The following is a 15,614-nucleotide window of genomic DNA, read 5'->3' on the forward strand; positions in this document are numbered from 1 at the left end:
CATTTGTAGGACCAGAACAACATCTTTGTCTTCTAGCTGCTATAAATATTCTTTTAAACACTTATGTTCAGTGTGTGAAAAACAGGACAGGTTCTTTCCAAAATTCAGATAATTTGGGAAATAGATTTCAGGGGAATATATTTGCCTTCAGGAACATGTCGATCTTTTTTATCTTGTAATAAAAGAGCACTAGATAGGCTGTCAGAAGACTCGGTTTCAAGTCCTGGCATCATCACTGTTTTAGCTGTGTGACTTTGAGCCAATCATTTCACATTTCAGAAGCCCAGTTTTCTCATCTACAGGCTGTCCCTAAAGTCTGGACACATAGGAAATCTCATTAACATCTCATTAACCATTTCACTGGAGACTCTGTGTTGTTCAGCGACTTCTTTTTCTGGGGTATGCTAAAGGAGAAGGTGTACTCAGTGAAAATCACATATGCAACACACTTGATTGAACACATAAAGAGTGAATGTGCTAAAATTGATGGCAATGTGGAGTCATTGCATCGAGTTCATGTGACTCATGTGAATCTTGCAAAGTGCATCAACTTTTGCATCACAAATAATGGAAATCATATCAAAGATGTTATTTGTTAATAGTCCAATTAAATAAAATGTTGAAAATTTCATTCATTTCATTTCTTGAAAATACGCATTTTTGCCTATGCGTCCAGACTTTAGGAACACCCTGTATAAGGGGAAATATTTCTACTACATATCAGAAAGAATTATTATAAAGAAAGCACCTTGTAGTTTATAACATGTTATATAAATGGGATCTATTTTTGAAAAGGTATTTCCGTCATAGACAGCACGGCTTACAGATAAAGAGAGTTGGCTTCAGAGTCAGGATCCAAGGTTCAGCTGGGTTCAAAGAACTCCTTGGATTCATACTGGTTATATGACCCTGGGCAAGTCACTTAACTTCTCATTGTTCTAGAAAATCCTCCAAGACTTTGTTTAAGTTGTAGAGAAAGTAACCAAGAGTCAACTATCCTGATAATATCACAGATTCAATTTTCTCTTCTTTCTTTCCTTCTTCTTTTCCCTTCTTGCTGACATAGTACATTGTGCCCCCTGTAAAGTGATAGTCTCATGTGTGCTCTGGTTGCCTCTCTTAACCCCTTCCTAGCGTATTAGCTTTAATGAGTTCAGAAATTAGGTCTTATCTTTCCCCGCTTCCAGAGCTTTTGCTCTATACAAAGGAGGTACTTAATGCATGTGTTTATCGAATCAAATTTTGTTGTATCTACTTGAGAATAATGGAAGATACGGCAGTAGCTCATCTTGGACATCTTTTTCTCAAGCTCATTTTGATTACCAGCTTGGCTTATAATAAAACCACAGGTGAGAGAAACTGTCACCAATAAGCCTTGAGGGTCTTGGCACTGATGGGCAAAATGAACACATTCGTTGATAGTTCCAAGGTCAATGGGAAAGTTGTATTAGAGAGTAGGTGAAATAGTGAGGAGATCTGGGAAGGAGGAGTGTACTAGGGTGAGGGAAGGCAGAACAGCCAGTTCAGCTCAGGGTTATTGTTTTAATATGCTGGCAGCACTATAGCAAAACTTCTCTGCTCCCCAGCACCATTTTTTTCCCTTTTGTCTTCTCCACTTTGGCCCTTTCAGATTTATTCTTTTTTTTTTAGTTCTTGAATTGTTTTCATTTATTGTGTTAACCATTAGGAAGACTGGAATAACCTGCTAGACTGGGAATTCCAAAGAGGCAGAGGTATCACGGAGGCCAGAGAGAGTGGGGCAAGACCAAGTAATGATGGCGAAGAATTGGTTTGGCTTGGAATTTTGTCAAGTGAAGTGTATGTGTGTGTGTCTACACAAAATGTGAAACAAGACTTCAAAGAAAGAGCTAGAATAAAGAGTTCCTATTTTATCCTGAGCTAAGGCAGAACTACTAAAATTTTTAACTCATGGGGAGTGATATGATTGTACTTGCTGTCACCCATGGAAAGCCTGGGTTTAAATTGTGGAAGCGTCAGGGCGATGAGCCACAATATGAAAGCAAAAATAACTTTTATTAAAGGTGACCGAGCTAAAATAAGGGAGCTCACATTTCCAGCAGCAAGAAGGAGTCCTGGCAAAATCCCTGTGAAATGCTCTTCTCTCTGGGGGGTCATTCCATCATCATTGGCTTCATCTGGTCGGAGGCTTCAATGAACCAATTTGAACAGACCTTTGCATTTAGACCATCCTTTGGTATGCAATGTAGAGAGTCAGGGCATGTCAGTAGCTGTTAAAAATAAGTGAATCTCTCTAGTTGCTGTCTACCTGAGGAAGCTAAGTAACCCAGTGGATAGAATACTGAGCTGGGAGTCAGGCCGATCTGAATTTAAAACCAGCCTCAATCACATACTAGCTGTGTGACCTTGGGCGAGTCACTTAACCTCTGTTTGCCTCAGTTTCCTCATCTATAAAATGGGGATAATGATAGCACCTACCTTGCAGGGGTTTTGTGAGATAATAATTACAAAGCACAGTGCCCCTGGCACATAGTAGGTGCTATGTTATTATCTGAGCTATATGCATATTAACTTCTATCATTATTATTTGAGCAATATGCATAAAATTCTGCTGGCTGACTTCAGGTAGTACTAACTACTAGAGCTAAAATAGCCACCATTTTTCCCCCTGTTTTTCCACATAAGATTTTCTACAAATTATCTTTCTTCTATACTTGTGTATCGTCCAGCTAATTGCCAGATCCTGTCACTTCTGTCTCCACAACATCTCGTACAATTCCCCTTCTCTCAATTCAAGCAGTTGCAATCCTAGTTCTGACCCTCATCACCTCTCATCTGGGCTGGCATTGGTCTCCCCACCTCAGGCCTTCCCGTGCTCTGGACCATCCTCCACATACCTACCAAAGTGATTGTCCTAAAGCACAGGTCTGACCAAGTCATCCTTATGACCTCTATGACAATATGATACAATATCCTCTTGTTTGTCATTGAAAGCCCTTCATAGCCTGGATCCTCCCTACCTTTCCTGCCTTCTTCTCTACTTGCCTCCATACTCTCCATTCTATGGTCCATCCATCCTGGCCTTTCCACCGTTACTCCTCACACCTGACTCACCCTATCCCTGGCTTTTTTTTTACTGGTTATCAACCATTTCCAGAGTGATATCCTTTCTCACCAACACCTCTTCGAATCCCAGGCTTCATTCAAGATTTTGCTTAAATACACCATTTTGATGGAGAAATTTCCTGGTCCCTCACAGCTTCTAGTGCCTTCCTTTCAAAGATTACTTTCCATCTTCTCTCTGTCTCTCTCTGTCTCTCTGTCTGTCTCTCTCTCTCTCTCTCTCTCTCTCTCTCTCTCTCTCTCTCTCTGTCACACACACACACACACACACACGTGAAAACTGTCTGGAAAAAGAAAATAAGCAAAACCAATAGAATGGAAATACACCTTAGAGCATATATCGTATTCCATATTCTTAGAGTCTGATATTGTGCACACACACACACATGCACACGCACACACTTTTCTGTTAAGAGAGAGAAAGAAGGTATGCTTCATCATCTGTTCTCTGGGACTGAGATTAACCATCACACTTAATCAGAGTTCAACTTTTAATGTTGTTTTCATTTCCATTATTGTGCTCGTTGTTTATCTAGCTTTTCTTGTTCTGCTTTTCTGTGTTCTTCATCAGTTAATATGTGTGTTTCTCTGAATTCCTCAGATTTCTCATTTCTAACAGCACACAAACATCCCATTACCTTCATATAACAAAATTAGTAATGGTTGACATTTCCCAGTTGATGAAGGCAACACTCACTGTTTCTACTTTGTTCCTGCCACAAAATGTGCTCCTATGAATATTTCAGTATATGTGAGGCTTTTCTGTCTTTGACTTCCTTGTGATATAGGACCCAGAAGGGGATTGCTTCATCAAAGCATATGAACTGTTAATGACTTTTTTCACATGGTCTGGAAGATGGTTTTGGCAACAGAATGAAAGGTAGGGTGGAGATGGGAGAGACTAGTGGAAGGGAGATGTTAGGGGACTGTGTGATAGTCCAAGTGGAGAGTAATGATGAACTAGAAGGTATATGAAAATACAAATGAAAGGATGGATTTGAGAAATTTCTGGGTTTTCTATGCAGAAGGCTCCTAAATCTATCTCTGTTTTCTCAGTCTGTTCCCAGAGCTCTGATTTCATATTTCTAAATGCCTCTTAGAGAGCTTCACCTGAATGGCTTTCCAACATCTCAAACATAACATGTTTAAAACTGAACAAGTGCTCCCCTGAATCTGCTTTCTTTCTCCCTACTTCTCTATTTCTCGTAATCACTCAACCTTCTTCCCAACCTTGGAGTCATTTCTGACTTCTCCATTTGCATGTTAAAGGGATAGGAAGATCTTCCCCACCCATTAATAGGCCTACATAATCTACTTTGACCTCTGGCCCAGCTCATAGCTGTGATACATCCTGAGCCCATTGGGGGAAGGAAGATTGCTTAGGGGAGGCTTGCTTGTAGGAAAGTTTTCACACCTTTTGGTGCTAAGTTGATTAGGCACTGAGTCACAAGAGTTGTGATGCCTTCTGGCTCTGAGAAGTGTATGTATATTCTGAGTTGTTATTTTGCTTTGGGGGTTCACTTAGGAGAAGGATCTTTTGATTTTCCTGGTCAAGACTCTGAGTAGCAGTATGTTCACAGCTCTCTGGCTACTCAGATGTAAAGGCTGTCTCAATCCAGTGATATATGTAAAGTGTATAGCGATATTGCTTTTATTCAGGCAGTTAAGAGCCCTGTCTGTTGGACTTTATGCTAATTTTTCTGATTGTATTTTTTCTGTTTGTATTTTTTCTGCTTCTATTTTCTCTGACATTCAAGGGGCTAACTTTTCCCCTAAATTAGTGAATGTAATTAAAAAAGATTGTTGACCCCTTAAAAGCTATCTTTCCTAGTAAAGCAGATCAAAGAACCTGTGCTAGCGGGCCATCCTGAGTATTCTAGGGTGCTTGCTGCAACACCATTCATACCTTACACATCTGATTGGGAAGTCTTCTTGTTTCTACTTTACCAATAACTACTGTATCTGCCCTCTCTTCTCCATTCGTATTGTCACCAGCATAGTTCAAGTTTTCATTTAGTCTTACCTAGACCACTCTAATAGCCTTTTAATTTGTTTTCTTGGAACAAGAGCATCAGTCTTCCTTCCAGTCCTCCACACTGTTATATAACTCTTCTTCTTCATGTACTTCTATTGTCTTACCACTACTCTACTTAAGAAATCTTCTTTGGTTCCCCATTATCTATTGAATAAAATGTACACTTCTAACATAGCATTTAAGATCTTCCACAATCTGCCTCTAGTCCAACTGGATTATTTCCTTTTTTTCTTTCTCTGACTACTCCCTTCTCTGCTCATAATTTCTACACTTGGAATAGAACTCTCCTCCATCTACTCTCTCCATGAATCCTGCCTAGGCTTTGCTAGATAAGAGTGATTTCTCCCTCCTCAATTTATCATAGCATTTTGTCTGGTTCTCACCTTCCCCTAGTACATCCTTCCTTGAATCATCCTTACTGGGGTCCATGATGGATCTCCCTAACCATCTATTTGGCTGTAAATTCTTTGATGGCAGGTGCAGTGCCATATTTAATCTTTATTCAGCATCTAATACAGTGTTCTTCACATTGGTTTTATGTTTTATTTTGTTTTTGTTTTATTTTGTTTGTTTTTGTCTGGCCCTTAACTTCATCAGTATAAAAGACTCCCTAGTGAGGAAAACTCACTCTACCAGAGAAGGTCAGCATCTGTCCCAAAACTTTAAGTCTTAGTGAGTTGCCCAGGGGGCTGAGAAGTAAAATGATTTGGCCGGTATCAGAAAGCTGGTATGGGCAGAGGCAAGATTTGTACCCCAGGTCCTCCTATCTCTAAGCCTGATGTGGTATAAACACCAATAATATGCTTTTGGATTGATTTAAATTAAAATAAATTAAAATCTGATTGGATGTGGATGGGTAAGGGAGAGAGAAAAAAGGCAAAGATGCAGATTTTCAGCTTGGGTAATGGGAAGAATGGAAGTGCCATGAACAGAGATGGGAAATCTCTAGGAAATCTAGTGACTTGTGCAAGGTTGCACACAACTGATGAGTCAGATTGAGGTTGAGAACCCAGGTCTGATGACTCTTAGCTATTGGCTCTTTCCAAAGCATCTTCTACACTAAAAGAGTTCTATGAATACAGTCCTATGAATACAGTCAGACTTTATCATTTAACTACCCCTTCATTAACTTTTGTTTTGGGAAAGGGAAATGAATTTGATGGAGCAAAATGAAAAGACTTGCAAAGTCAGTAACTTCGAATCTTCAACTGCATGAAAAGTCTTTCTAACAGCTTTTTTTTCCAATTCAGCATGGCATTTCTGAGTATGGCATGCACACTTTTCCCTTTTAGCTTAGAAACCAGCTTGAGGTCTTTTTTATGAGGCAGTTAATAAAGTAACAATATGTGGCCTGGATAGAAAGCTAATGAACTTTGGGAGACTATTTATCTCCTTTAATTGCTTCTCATTTCTCCATCCTCCTACACAGATATATTGAGGCTATAAGATGAATAATGAGGTTGAAAAACAATGGCAATGTGAAAATATTTTATGTTGGCATTTATTTTGCTAAATATTTCTTAGATTCTTATCTCTAGAATATAAACTCATTGAGGATAAGAACAATATTATACACACACACACACACACACACACACACACACACATACAATCAAGCATATACAGGGTATCCCAAAAGACTTTTGGGACACCCTCTTTATATTTATGCACACACACACACACACACACACACACACGTAATACTGATTATTTGGCCAAAAGTTCCAAAAAAAATAAGTGGTTTAGTTGCTTAATATTCATGATGCCAAGCACCTGAATATTCAGGGTTGGGTAGAGGAAGTGTCTAAAGAAAAAAATAGAAGAAAAGCCATATAATATGAATGATTATCTCAATGGGTAGTGGTTTTATTTTCCATTCTCCAGAAAACATTCTGTAATATCTCAAGGAATTGTTGGAAATTATTTCAGATTGTTTTTCTCTTACTTTTGTCTTTAGGTGAGGCTGCAGATTGGCCTGTATGTCGTGTATCTCTTAGACTGGCTCACTGTTTTTGACAAAGAACAGATCCTTATTCTTCGTCTAGAAGATCATGCCTCCAATGTCAAGTATACCATGAACAAAGTTTTCCAGTTTCTGAATTTAGGTATGAAGATGGTTGTGTGAATTCTTTATTTCATTGAAGTCTTAAAGCAAATTAGGATAAAGAACAAACTGTAGTAATAAAGGATGCCATACAGGACAGATATAATACTGGAAAGTGAACTGGGGCAAAACTCCACTGAGACCAGGAGAGTCATAAGTATCACTCAAAGGCCTCATGACCCTCCCTTCCCACCTTGGTCATGTATTGGACATGGGGCCACCTAATTCCTTTGCTCACATCCATGAGTCATCTCTGAGCACAGCTGAAACCTATATAACCTGGGTTGAGTGGATAGGAAATCCAAATCTGCGATAATAAAGGAGACCTACTCCACTGTTAAAGAATATGCTACTGATTATAATTAGGAAAGAACATTTACAGGTGAATCGTTGATTGAGAGAATTTGATATTGAATAATTTCCTGATTTTTCTACAAGAAGTATTTCCTCCAGGCCAATAAGAATCAGATTTCATGGGACAATGTATCCTAAGGACCTGTCTGAATTCTTTTGTCATGCTAGAATTTGGTTGATTAGATATTGTCAGAAATAAGTGGACTTATTATATGCAACTCAAAATTTTTTTTTGTCAAGGAGGTTTTCCCTCCAACGAGAGGATTGGATTGTCCCTGTTGTGTTCAGCAATTTCTCTCATGTATCACCTGAAGTTTTAACAAGTTATTTAGACCCATCCCAAGTGGTCTTATTACGTGTCCTACTGGAAAAGCCTGGTACTCCATGCCCCCATATTTTAGGGTACCCTCTGTACATAGTTTTTCCTCTACCACAACTGGAGTCAGACCTGAAGATGTCGGATTTCAGGTAAGTGGCTAGGGAGAGAGGAGATGCCTTCCCATTCCTTCTTTTCTCTTCCCTCAGAGATTGACTTTGCTACCCAGGGAAACAAAGGAAATGATTCGGTAATGTTTGTGAGCTGCTCATTAGTATCTATAATGATACTTTCATGTATGATATCATTAGCATCTGTAGAGAGCATGGGGGTAATCTCAGCAAAGGTATCAAACTGACCCTGTGTATGCCACTGCACGTAGCATCACACATGTGCCCCTCCCCTCCCAGCCAGCCTTGTGGTCCTTGGATCCAGCTGAGTCATTGGCTAAACTTGGCCAAAGTGAAACAGAGGTGATTAGGAGTTACTGATGAGCTAAGGCAGTGTAAGCCAGCAGACCAGCCTCATCCAGATAATCCTCATAATAGAAGTTAATATTTGATTCTCACAACGACCCTGTGAGGTTGGCACCATTATCTTCTCCATTTTACAGATGAGGGAGGTAAGGCTGAGGCAAGCTAAGTGACTTGCCCAAGGTCACATAATTAGGAAGGAGGAAAGATTCAATCTCAGCTGTTCCTAATTCCAATCCAATACTCCATTCATCATTCCTCCTAGCTGGCTCAAATCAAAATAAGGAACTAGGAGAATTTTCCATTGCCAGTTGCTGATGGGTCAAGGGCACCCTCAGAATCAGAAGATCAAACTCTTTCCCATTAACTTCCATATGAAGAGCAAAACAGCCAACTGGGGGAGGCAGACAATGAAAATCTTGAGTCCTTCCTGCTCTGCTCCTCAACCACAACTGTCTCACAATGTGATTGGCATTAGGGGACAGATCCCCCCCCCGCCCCCACCAAATTGTGTTATGTACATTAGCATCACAAAAGAGGAAACATACTTGGTAGAATTCAGATAAGGCTGATTGTCAGGTGACTTTTAAACAAATAGACCTACCATGGAGGGTATGTTGGGCAATTATTGAAGCAAGGCTCGATGCCCTTTTTGGAAAAGCACAATTCAGTAAATGTGCAGGTGCATGTATATGTGCACATGTGTATATAGTGCAATATACATGCTCATACACAGACACATATCTGTATTATATACACATGCATACTTATACATATTGTATGCATGCATACGTATATGCACCTGTATGTGTACATACATGCATATATATAAAATAGAAATGTGTGTGTGTATATTTTAAGGAGAAGTTCTCTTAGCAACGTGAAGAATAAACAGTATTTTGGTAAAGTTGTTTTTAGTTCCTTTAGTTCCTGACTTAACTGAGTTCTTTTGTCTCTTTTCCCTCAGGCCCCTTAAATAAAAAACAGGAAGCTCTGATTACCAGGAGTCCTGCATCAAATACAAGACGTCCAGAGGACCGGAACCTGGGACCCATGTTTCTACTCACAAAAAAGATTCTCCAAGACTTTTATGAGCCTTTCAATACGAAACTGGCTCAAGTGCTTTCTGATGAAGCTTTTTCTTGGAAACAGACATAAGGAGTGAATTCATTGCTGTGAGCGCCGTGTTAGAAGAAGATTTTATTACTTTTCATCAAAAGATATTTATTTGGGGCAATTGTTTTATCCTTGGCTTGAAGGACTTTATCCCAGGATTTTTGTCCTTCTCTTAGCTTAGCAAACCATATTTCATTATAACTATTTCAGACTTTGGGATATCAAATATCCTTATATTGATTCCTTGCGATGCACCCTTTCATTGTGAACAGTTGAGGACTGATAGGATGGAATTCTATTTTTTCTACCCTCACAATTTTATAAGTATTTATTAAGCTTCTTCCATTTGTCCAACACTGTGCCAGGCACCTGAAGGGATCTGAAAGGTGATTGAATCCTTGTCTTCAAAGGGCTTATAATCTCAGATTTGTTAGAAATTTGAAATTTAATAGAGCAATGCTAGAGATTATCTCGCTGACTTTACAAAAATTATATTTTCATTGTTAGTTTCAAAGTACGTGTGTTTCAATTACCTTAAATCATTTTTTGTCTTCTCTCAAACTCCACCATGCAATTTTACCCTTGGTTGATTGAGAATTTTATACATCTGGTAGCAGTAGATAGAGTGCTGGGCCTGAGTCAGGAAGACCTGAATTCATAGGTGGCTTCAGATACTTGTTGTGTTATCCTGGGCAAGTCACTTAAATGCTATATGCCTCAGTTTTCTCAACTGTAAAATAGGGATAATAATGGTCCCCATGCCCCAGGGTTAATGTGGGGATCAAATGAGATAATATTTGTAAAAGCACTTAGCACACTGCCTGGCACAGAATAGGCACTATATAAATGCTTATTCCCTTTGCTCTCTTCCCTTAATTGAATTTATATTACTTTATATGTTAAAAAAAGAACAGAAATGATTCTGGATTTTGGATCGAAGCACCTGGGTTCAAATCCTGACTTTGCTACTCACAAGAATTTCCTCACCTTTTAAATGAGGGAGATTAGACTAAATGACCTCTGAGGTCTCTTCCAGCTATGATCCTAAATTATGTTAAATGATTTCTCTTTTTTTTTAGGCAAAATGATTTCAATTGTCCCTTCCAGTTCTGTCAGTCTTGTCCTATAAAATAAACAAACAACAGCAGCATTCTCATCTATGGGACAGATTTTCACTTCCTGATTTATAACTGTTGATTTTTGCCTTAATGAATATATAAGATGGATAATACTTTTAAAATACTTTTAAAAGTATTTCAATAGGCTCCACGCCTGATTTCTCTTTTTTAAGTAGATTCCATTTGATTTCAATTTGTTATCCAAGAAAAAAAAATTTAATACTGACGCAAGGATGAGTGACTTTAGAGAATTAGTAGACTTAAGTGGAAAAGCTTGGTTATGTTTTGAGACTTTGGGATGTGAACAGTGTTGTTGGAGAATTGAATTTTTTTAGTCCCAGTTGGCTGCATTTCTCATTTTTTTTTTCATTCTCCTTAGACTGATGTTGTTTCCACATTATCAACTGCAGTATTGCCAGATGTACTCACACAGTTCATGAACTAGGATGTGTTTTCCCCCATCTCACAAATAAGCTGCATGGGTAACTATTGGGTATACTTGTATGTGGAGCATGAATGGTCTGAGTATTATATTTAAAGGACTCTTCTGGGGGAAAAAATGGAAATTTGGTTTAGACACGGGCCTGCAGACACAGTAATTGTTTGGAAGCCATCAGAGTAACGGAATGGAAAACCTGGAGTCAGTCGTTACGATATCCCAGACAGAACCAAACTCAAGGCAACGTTCAGGCTTTGCACTCGAAGTCGAAGTGAAGGTTTCCATGAACCAAAGCTCTTAGATTACGGTTATCTACGTACGCCAAAGTCAAGAAGGGCGGGTGTCTAAATACTAAACCTTAATTTGCATGTGTGCAGTGAATAATATTACTTATTATTCCTCAGCTAGTCAAATGTAGTATGATGTTTTCTGCCAATGTAGACAGAGAGATACACAGTACAGTGTGTAAGACCTGAGTGCCGGCCCAGCATATGCACATATCTATCACTACGTATCTATAGCTAGGTCCTATAGGTGTATATCTACATGTAGATATAAATAGATACAGGCATATAGAGATAAATATACCCACATAGCCAAGGCCACTTTTGTCGTGGAATAAACCATGGCCTTTTTTACTGGCCTGGAGATAATTCGCCCTGTCTTCACAGGACCCTTGGCTGGGAGAAAACTCTGGTCAAAGCACAAAGATGCTTGAGGTTGATAACACTTTAACATGTGTATTTATTTGTGTTATCGTGTGTATGTGTGTATATATGTGTACATATGCATATAGAAATGTATATGCTTTTTTAAAGTGGATATCTTTCAGTACCGATGCTGATGCACCATCAATAGTGTATACACATCCCTTTTATAGATTCTTTTCTTTGCCAATAAATTTGTGCAGTTTTACGTAAATATTTTGCTATTCTACATGAATTGTAGTTAATAACAAGGGTTTTTTCTTACGCACACCTATGCATGTGACAAACATGTATTATTGTAATTCTGCTTCTTACAGAAGTATTATTAAATTGTATTGTTTTCAATATTATTTGGTTTATTATTGGTCCTTTTATATACAGGTGAGCACCTAACATTTCTATACTAATAAGATCATTCAGGCATTTTTTCCCTAAGGACTAGGCTTTCTTTTTGAAGATTCCAGCAGCTGCCTTCCCCTAAGCCTCCCTTTTCCCCCAGACCTCTAACCTGGAGACACAGGGCTTATAGCAAGGAGAAGGGCTTTTAATACAGTCATGACCTAAGAGAGTATTACCTCTAACTTTTCATCTAAAACCAAAGTGAAAATAGAGCATTCCTCATTGAGGTGGTGTTATAGTGACCTGGTATTCCAAATGTTATTTCCCTGATTGTATCCAATTGTACTCCTTGATTTACATAAGGTATGTTAAACAAATCACATAATTAAGCTGTACTTTTATTAATCCTTAACACAATTAAATATGGTTACATATGAGTATTATGTAAATAATGTATGCCACTGTTGTTCATTTTAAGGTACAGATGATGTCTTTCACCCCAGGGTATTTTATATAAGTGAAATGTATGGATGAATGAACGAGGAAGTCAATAAGCATTTGTTAAATGCCTACTCAGTGCCAGGCATAGGGCTAAGCACTTTAAAAAAATCTCATTTGATCTTCACAATAACCCTGGGTGGTAGGTGTTATTATTAGCCCCATTTTTCAGTCAAAGAAACTGAGGCAGACGGCAGTTAGGCGACTTGCCCAAGGTCTACATAGCTAGTAAGTGTCTGAGGCTGAACGCGAACTCGGGTCTTTCTGGCTCCAGGCCACACTGCACTGAGCTGCCTCATGAATGAATGAATGAATGAATCATTTATTAAGTGCTTACCAAGCACTATGTTAAATATTAAGAATATGAATGCAAAAGGAAGATAGTTCCTGCCCTCAAAGAGTTTACAATTTAATGGAGGAGACAGCACCCATAGGGGAATGGTGACCAGGGAAGGCTACTTTGGAAGAAGCTGGAGGGATGGTAAGTGGAATGACCAGCTGGGCTATTAACACACCCTTTCTGAATCAGTGCTAGTAGTAATATTTGATCACGGTTCCTATAACAAGAAAACAGTACATCTTCATTAGACTTCTGGGTCAGAGCAAATTATTGCAATTTACTTTAGTCAGTCTGATCCCATCCACTATGGTTATGCCCTCCACAAATGTAGATCGAAAACCATCCATGCCTGTCCAACTATTCTGACTCTTGTCTGTGTCCTCCCATTAACTCACCATAGAGGATGCACACACTGGCTGGGAGAATCTTTCTTCAATTCTTTGACAACATTGAATACTAGTAGTTAAAGAACAGAAGAACTTACCTGCTTCCTACATATAGGGAAAATGTGTTTGCTAGTGGTTTGTGGAAAATAATCTACGTTTTATGATAATGAACCCAAGAAAATCCTGCCCTAATGCTTCCTGTTGGCATGGAGAGAGCCTGTGCTTGGTGTTTGGAAGCTCTGTCACCAGAATGTCAGCTCCAGCAGGTGCCACCAAACTGGAAAGATGTTGAGTGTGGATCTATCCCTGTTTGAGCAACTGACACCCAGATTAATTCAGAGAGGCAGATGAACTGGAGATTAGTCACTAAGTGATCATTTCATGGGGGGTGGGAGTTGGGATATGACTCATAAAAGCCCTCTAATAATGTATTGTAGGATTGAAATTTGTGCCAGAGGGAGTATTTAAAGATGGAAGTATTCCATTCAGAATTCTTGGTCCTTAGTCATATGTGAATGTAATTGGCTAAAGCCAGCTGGTAGGGCATGGTAATGTCCTTGAGTTGACATGCAATATGGTACCATGGGAGGAACATTGGCTCTGGAGCCAGAAAACGTGCTGGACTGAAGTCCTGCCTTTGACACTTAGCTCTTGTCATCTTGGGCAAATCAGTTAAACTCCCTGGGTCTCAGTTTCCTCATCTGTAAAATGGAATTAAACTTGGCCTGCAAGCTCTTTTCCAACTCAATATCTATAATGTACCCCGTGGCTACCTACCACTGTGGTCTGGGAAATCACTTGCCTGAGCCTATAGAGTCGGTTCTAGCCTTCATTTAAGGGTTGAAATGGGGACTTGGGAGATACAGTTGTGGGTCAAGCCTGATTCAGCCTGGGCTGGTGGTTCAGGTACTGGTTTAGAATGAAATGAGGCCCTTATGAACCAACGGTTAACAAAATGACAAACGATATTTCCTAATGCCCTGCCCTATGACCTCTGTGTACCTAGCACATGAAATGCTATGCAGACACAACACAGACCTGTACTCCACAGCAGCCCTCAAACCTCAGAGCTGATTCTTCTTGACTGTATGTACTACTGAGAAAAATCCATCTGCTTCCAACTCTGGGAAATCTTTGGCTTCCCGGGCTATTCAGGATTCTGTTGGTGGCCCGGTGAGTCTGATGTCTTGGGGGTGTAGAGTTTAAAGCCCTTTGGAGCAGTTCTTTCAGTATTCTGACTGCTAGAAAGAGTAGAGGAAGGGTGAGGGTGCAGGAAGAACAGCTCATGGTTTTGTTTGGCTTTGTTTTATTTTCCCCCCAGAGGAAGAAATTAACCTTAAACTTGCTTTTAAAAAAATTCTTTCTTTCTTTTGTTTTTGAAACATTCACTTCTATAAGATTTTGAGCTCTAAATTTTCTCCCCCTCCCTCCACTCTCCCTTCCCTCAGACAGTGTGCAATCTGATACAGGTTATGCGTGTAAAATCAGATTAAATATATTTCCACATCGGTCATTAAACCTACTTTTAAAGAAGGCTGGATCAATGTGGTCTCACGTTTAGAGCTAGAAGAGACCTTGGAGGCCAATCCCTGCATTTTACAGATGAGGAAACTGAGGCACAGAGAGGTCAAGTGACTTGCCCATAGTCACACAACTAGTAAGCCTCTGAGGAGAGATTTGGACCCTGATCTTCCTGACTTAAGTCCAGTGCCCCAGCACCCTGGGATATGGGAGTCAACTGCATCTTAGTATAAAGTTCAGTCAATGTGCTCATTTCCTTGAGCTGTTTGCATTTTATCACTTTTCTGTAATTGAAAAATGAGGGATTTTTTTTGTCACTTGCAAGTAGGTATAAATGATGATAGTGAGGGGGGTGATTTTTAACAAAAAGACCTTTTTGTTGTCTGCGAAAAAATACTAGCTACTTACTTATCTCTGGACAAGGCCATAACTACTGAGCAGCATTAGACAAAGACCTACTCATATTAATTAGACTTGGTCAGACTCTCAGGTAGGCAGCAGCTTCATTGCCTGAGTAGCACAGGTCAAACACATGGACGGTCACATTCAGTGGTATGGAGGTTAGCTAGACTACAGAACAGCAGTCCTGGGGAAGGTTAGGTCCATCAAACCTCTTGGGTCAGGGGTGTTAGATCAAATGATCTGGAGACCCTTCCAGTGCCATGATTATGTATACGCACCAAGCAACACATTAAAGAATGTTCAGCTTACACTGTAAGTACAAGAAAACTCGTCAGGGGGAACCCCAAAGTCCTATTCAGCACTT

General features: G+C 39.4%; 1 protein-coding gene across 2 annotated transcripts in view; it reads left to right on the forward strand.

The window, feature by feature from the left end:
- Positions 1-12,114, forward strand: part of CHST15 (carbohydrate sulfotransferase 15) — a 133,663-nt gene extending 121,549 nt beyond the window's left edge. The window contains exons 7-8 of one of the 2 annotated variants that reach the window (XM_036735327.1): positions 7,095-7,242; positions 9,352-12,114. In XM_036735327.1, coding sequence (XP_036591222.1) covers positions 7,095-7,242; positions 9,352-9,542 — 339 coding nt within the window. In that variant the 3' untranslated portion in view covers positions 9,543-12,114. The remainder of the gene's footprint in view (positions 1-7,094; positions 7,243-9,351) is intronic. The other variant, XM_036735326.1, reaches the window with a different exon arrangement.
- The last annotated feature ends 3,500 nt before the right edge of the window (positions 12,115-15,614 follow it).

The sequence above is a fragment of the Trichosurus vulpecula genome, chromosome 8 (genome assembly GCF_011100635.1).
Source record: "Trichosurus vulpecula isolate mTriVul1 chromosome 8, mTriVul1.pri, whole genome shotgun sequence".
NCBI classification, from domain to species: Eukaryota; Metazoa; Chordata; class Mammalia; order Diprotodontia; family Phalangeridae; genus Trichosurus; species Trichosurus vulpecula.